The 5762-nt window shown below is 38.1% G+C and overlaps 2 protein-coding genes and 1 non-coding gene across 3 annotated transcripts in view; all 3 read right to left on the minus strand.

The window, feature by feature from the left end:
- Positions 1-1993: 1993 nt before the first annotated feature.
- Positions 1994-2937, minus strand: LOC104818938 (putative defensin-like protein 165). Its single transcript, XM_019203172.1, has 2 exons — positions 2841-2937; positions 1994-2265 (listed from the first exon to the last, which is right to left on the minus strand). Exons 1-2 carry the CDS (start codon positions 2884-2886, stop codon positions 2069-2071), a joined length of 243 nt encoding a protein of 80 aa, XP_019058717.1. The 5' UTR covers positions 2887-2937; the 3' UTR covers positions 1994-2068.
- Positions 2938-3631: 694 nt separating this feature from the next.
- Positions 3632-3702, minus strand: TRNAG-GCC. Its single transcript has one exon. It is a non-coding gene; the product is annotated as a tRNA-Gly (tRNA).
- Positions 3703-4031: 329 nt separating this feature from the next.
- The window catches only part of LOC104818939 (probable pectate lyase 8), a 3789-nt gene continuing 2058 nt past the window's right edge, over positions 4032-5762 (minus strand). Inside the window, exons 4-7 of the mRNA XM_010548741.2 lie at positions 5221-5705; positions 4973-5076; positions 4739-4877; positions 4032-4581 (exon numbers count right to left, since the gene is read on the minus strand). Of these exons, the coding sequence (XP_010547043.1) occupies positions 4360-4581; positions 4739-4877; positions 4973-5076; positions 5221-5705 (950 nt within the window). The 3' untranslated portion in view covers positions 4032-4359. The remainder of the gene's footprint in view (positions 4582-4738; positions 4878-4972; positions 5077-5220; positions 5706-5762) is intronic.

Raw genomic sequence — 5762 nt, forward strand, 5'->3', positions numbered from 1 at the left:
TCCGTTGGAATTTTTTTTTTAAATCTCCAAAAAAATTTTCAACCGACATCCGTTGGAATTCCGTTGAATTTTTTTTTTAAAATTTCCAAAAAAATTTCCAACCGACATCCGTTGGAATTCCGTTGGAATTTTTTTTTAAATCTCCAAAAAAATTTCCAACCGACATCCGTTGGAATTCCGTTGGAATTTTTTTTTTAAATTTCCAAAAAAAATTCCAACGGAAATCCGTTGGAAATACCGTTGGAAAATTTCAATCCTAATTTTTTCAATTGAATACGTTGAAAATTCCGTTAAAAATTTCCAACGGGCGATTCCAACGGATATCCGTTGAAAATTTTCAACGGATTTTTAACGGAAATCACCGTTGAAATGCCGTTGAAAACCGTTGAAAATCCGTTGAAAAATTTCCAACGGATAAATCCGTTGGAAAATTCGTTGAAATTTGCTGATTTTTTTGTAGTGGAATTTGATAGGGATAAAATTGGAAACTATTGTAAAAAAATGTCTTGAAAATGTAGAATGACAAATATTTTGAAACATGTAAAATAACCTAAAACTATAAATATTTTGAAATGGAGGGAGTATTATACAAAACTAAAATACCCGTATCATATGTAGTAATTATCAACAAATCCGATAAATTTGCTGATTTTTTTGTAGTGGAATTTGATAGGGATAAAATTGGAAACTATTGTAAAAAAATGTCTTGAAAATGTAGAATGACAAATATTTTGAAACATGTAAAATAACCTAAAACTATAAATATTTTGAAATGGAGGGAGTATTATACAAAACTAAAATACCCGTATCATATGTAGTAATTATCAACAAATCCGATGCATGGTTATCTTCTGTCATATCATATCTACCTAAAACTTTGCTCATAGTGTTGAAATAAAAAAGGAAATGCAGATTTGAAAGTAATTGAAATTGATTTGAATAGATTCTAACATTTAATACTTGGTTTTTTTTATTGGATTATGTGCACTAAAATCAATTTCAATATTTCCAAATCTGTATTTCCCTTAATTATTTCAACGCATAGTGCATGCATACTACCAAAAAGAAAAAAAAAGGAAAAAAAAACTATATATAATCATATCATAAGTAATTAAATAACAAGAATCATCATTATCATCAACGAAAAAAAAATGGAACACAAGAGAGTCTCGAGCTCCTTCATCGTGGCGACTGCGATCATTTTCCTACTCGTAGTTTCAGGTCAGTCGATCTATATACACAACTATATATAATACATACACACACATATATATATATATATAGTGACATATATGGATTAATGAAAAAGGACAAGTGGAGGGGTTTGGGGGGCTGCCGGCGGGAATGAACTGCCCAGGAGAATGTGAAAAAGTACCCAATTGCGACGCCGCGTGCAAAAGAATGGCGTTTGACTCAGGCCGCTGTGGGCAGTGGGTCAGCGGCTCTCAGACCCAGTACTGCTGCTGCCTCCTCGCCCGGCCCAACTAACTCCTTTTCTAATTTAATTTAAATTGTGTTAACTGAAATAAGACTCCCGATGTGTGGGGACATCGGATGCTGATTCTATGTTGTTGCTTTTTTCACTTGTCAAATTTCTATATATCACTATATACGATATATATATATATATCACTATATCTATATATCAATATAGAAGGTTAGAAGGGTAAAAAGAATTTCAATGGATGAACGTTGATACAGCAAAATGTTAGAACCTTCCAATGGTCTATGTGTTCCGTCATGGGATATTTCAGCGGGTATCCGTTGATTGATAACAATTCCAAGGGGACATGATCCGCTGATCCTTGTTCGGTTCGGCGACTAATGTTTTGTGCACCGAGACACCCTTTACTTATCGCCAAAACGTAGCGGTTATTCTCGTTACTCTTCGTTCGAAATCGTTCAAAGCTCGTTTCAAAACACTTGTGACATTCACCCGACCTAATCTATGGATAAACGCTTACTCGTGCGAAAAGTAGGGTTGCAAATGACAAAAAAAAAACACATGTGGATAATTGGTTTTATTGATTGATCGAACTTGAGAAACAAGACATACATAAAGATTATGTTAAAAAGAAGAAGGGCCGCAATTGTAAACGCAAGTGCAGACATATTGGTCGGAGCCTAGAGGCTTCTCGATACAGCTTCCGAACCCATTCTTCTTGAAGCACTTTGCTCTGCATTGGGAGAGCTCGCACTGTGCTGTCGGGTCCAACTCCTCAATGCATCTGCTCTGTGCCTCGGTTCCCGATAGCACCACCAACACTGATTCAAAACATAGAACGACCAAAAATAAATACAAGTATAAATAATAGTACAAAATCATGTATATCGTAGTACATTATGTTTATGACAATGCATATGGTACCTCGGACAAGAATTGATTGTCCAACACATGCGGTTTCATATATTTTTTTTGTTTACCAAATATTTGGGATAAATAACAAGGGTATCAATTTTGGTTCGAAACTCGAAACTCGTTCGGTCCACCTCTAAAAATAACAAGTTTCAGGTCAATAGACCCGGAAATTTTCAAACTTTCTGATCAGATTCAGATCGCAATTCGGGCCGGCTCGAAAACCAGAATTATTTTTTCAAAAAAAAAAAATCAAAAAACTAATTTTTAAAAAAATAACAGACCGATCCGATCCGAATCCAAACTAAAGACTATAGGACCGGGTTTTGGGTTTGACGATTTAGGTAAAAAAAAAAAAAATCGGGTCGAGTGCGAGCTCGGATCAGCCGAGCCAATTGATAACCTAATTCTACCACATGTTGTTAATTGACAAAAATAATAAAACTAGTTGAAATTTAAAGGGTTTAGGGAAAAGAAATTATACCGGAAATGAGAAGGACAAGGAAATACGAGTAGGGTTTATTGGCCATGGCTTTTTGTTTGGTATGGTTTTAATTATATATTATATCGTATGCGGTAATTCGAAGCTGCTTTGTTGAATATATATTCCCGACATGTTCGAACGACTGTTTATATAGTGGAGGAGGAACCGACGGTGCATATATTCGCGTGGCTGTCTTGTAATGAATCCTCTCTTTATGGAAATGATTTAGTTTCTTAATTTTCCCCTCTGTTTTTTTATGGAAATGATTTTATAGTGGCGCGAGAGTGAGATACGCATATTTATTATATATTTTATTTCCAATATATGTTCTTTCTTTTTTTCACTTTTTGGTACTTACATGTTTAGTAATTTTTTTATTCTGACAATAAATATTCTTCAAATATAATTAAGCAGAAATTAGTGGAAATAGTTAAAGATTTTATGAAAGACTACCTAAAAAAAAACTAAAAAAGGTTTGTTCTTTTCCTCTTTTTCGGTTTCTTTCCCTTGTTTTATTAATTTTAAAACTATTATAGGAAATTGTATAAAAATTTTACTATGGGGGGATTTTTCAACGGCAGTCACCTATATGTTGTGCAGTCTCGTTTGTGTAGCAAACGTAATATAGTTTGTATTTTCCAAAATTGTGTAATTAATTATCAACTATGACAAAAAAAAAATCATCAAAATGTTAGATACTAGGCCGAAGCAACGTCTTTAAAAAAAAAAGTGATGGGCCTCACAATTTCATAGGCCGATCCATAATAAAATATATTTGAAAATATAAAATATGCACCAGCCGGGAATCGAACCCGGGTCTGTACCGTGGCAGGGTACTATTCTACCACTAGACCACTGGTGCTGATCATTTATGGGCCATTTTTATATTTTTAGTAAAAATTGCTGATAGCACCAGACAAAACAAATAAACGGAAAAAACAGTTTCCTAAAGCCATTATGTGATGGAGTAAAAGAAGGGCAATCACATGGCCAATGATAAGAATTAAGACCCCACTTTTGTTCATATATCCACCAACAAAACACCTCTTTCACTTCGCCTTCTTCTTTATTACATCTCATATGGCTTCATGTGCTTCTTGTCTCCTCTTTGTCTCCACGTGACCCACCACGTGGATCCACCACCATTAACACACCTTATTTCTCAATGAAAATCGTAAAAGAGTGTCATAATAAATAAACCCACAGGCAAGAAACATCACTCCTTTTTTTTTTACTTCACAGATACATCAATGGAGGTGAAAGAATAATCATTACAGCTTTATAATACAGTTGAGGCCATTCAAATCAGGCCTCTGCATATGCAAGTAGCACTATTTCCAAGTGTAACACAAGAACCAGAAGAGATTAAAAAGAAAACAAAGGGCCTGAAATTGGTGGACTTTGTTTGAACTTTTTTATATCTAATTTGGAAAATAGAAGAGGTGAAAAATGATACTTTATCCACCGTATGGGAGCTTCGTTTGCTCATTTCCATGTCTGTCTCCAGAGAGTGAGAGGGCTAACATCGGCGACCGCCCCTGCAGATAAGAGCACCGGCATTGGAAGTGATGCTTCCGACCAGGGAAGACGACTTGGCCGCTAAGCTCGAAGCTCGAGCGTAGCTTGAACCAGCCCCTGCACCGGACTGCCTGAAGTAAGCTCCGTTCAAGAAGAGGTCCCCCTCCGATCTCCAGTTCCAGTTCTTCCACTGGGATTGCCCTGCGTAATCTCTCTTCGTCACCTGCCACCACATTCCATTAAATCATCTTTACCGTTGTTGTTTTCGATATCCAGAATATGAGAAAGGACAGAGTACATGTACGGAGACAGTTTGAATCGTCTAAATGCAATCAAGATATGATCGGATCAGATCCATTCGATGTATGAGAAAGAAATACCTCCTTGGCAAAAGGGTTTGCCGGTGCGAGATACCGGTTGCCCTGGCTGTTAATGGTGGGACTAGCGCTTCCACCGATTGCATACATTTCCCAGTGTGTATAGTCGTTGTTTACAACGTGGAAATATCCATGCCGACACCTGCATTACCATTTTCAAGGACCATGGTTTTATCCTGAGGGATTGATAAGATATTTTTGGTCATAAGATGGAAGTAAAGTTCGGGTTTTTTTTACCTGGGCATTCTCTGGATAAGGCCCTCACCAAAATGGTTGTAAGCAATAGTGACCTGCATCACCTTATCCCTTGTGTAGGTATCGCTGTGTCCCAATAACATAACCTGTAAACACCCCCAAATCAATCAAGATCATAGCCTTGGTCGTTGATTCGCAAATTCGACGCATAATTGGCGTAAACGCATAAACCCATAATGGATTTCGCAAGGAATCGACCATTTCCAGACAGTTCAATTTGATAATCATACCTCATTGTGGTGAGTGAAGTAATTGTTGGAGATGGTGATGGCAGTGGAACCAATCACGGCATCTATGAGCCCGTCGGCGCAATTTGAGAGAGAATTATGATCAACCCAGATATGACTCGACCCAAAAATCGAAATCCCATCACCATCGGCCATTGTTCTCCATCCGTAATGCGACGGTGAGCTCCTGACCATGGCGTTACCTGTGGGCTTACAATCATGTATATGAATCCCATGGATGATAATGTTCGTCACGAACTGGATCGTGATGCAAGCACCGTTCGCGATGTGGACATTGACTCCACGGCCATCGATGGTCTTGAAGCTATTCATGATGAGCTCTTCCTTTAAGGTTATGACCATGTCGCGCTTGAAGACGATCCAGAGTGGCTCGTCTTGGATCACGGCGTGACGGAGGGTTCCGGGTCTCGGGTTGACCGGGTCGTCGTCGCCCGGGTCGCTCACGACGTAGTAGCGACCGTCGCGGCCTCCGATGGCGTTGCGGCCGAACCCGATGGCGCAGGCGGCGAGACGCTTTCTCCGCA

This window comes from Tarenaya hassleriana, unplaced genomic scaffold (assembly GCF_000463585.1).
Source record: "Tarenaya hassleriana unplaced genomic scaffold, ASM46358v1 Cleome3, whole genome shotgun sequence".
Taxonomy (NCBI): Eukaryota; Viridiplantae; Streptophyta; class Magnoliopsida; order Brassicales; family Cleomaceae; genus Tarenaya; species Tarenaya hassleriana.

Excerpts from the sequence above, each read along its gene's own strand:
- LOC104818938 (XM_019203172.1), bottom strand. The coding sequence starts at position 2,886 with ATGGCCAATAAACCCTACTCGTATTTCCTTGTCCTTCTCATTTCCG. Across the intron at positions 2,266-2,840 it reads CCTTGTCCTTCTCATTTCCG|TGTTGGTGGTGCTATCGGGA; the intron begins GTATAATTTCTT and ends GTTTTGAATCAG.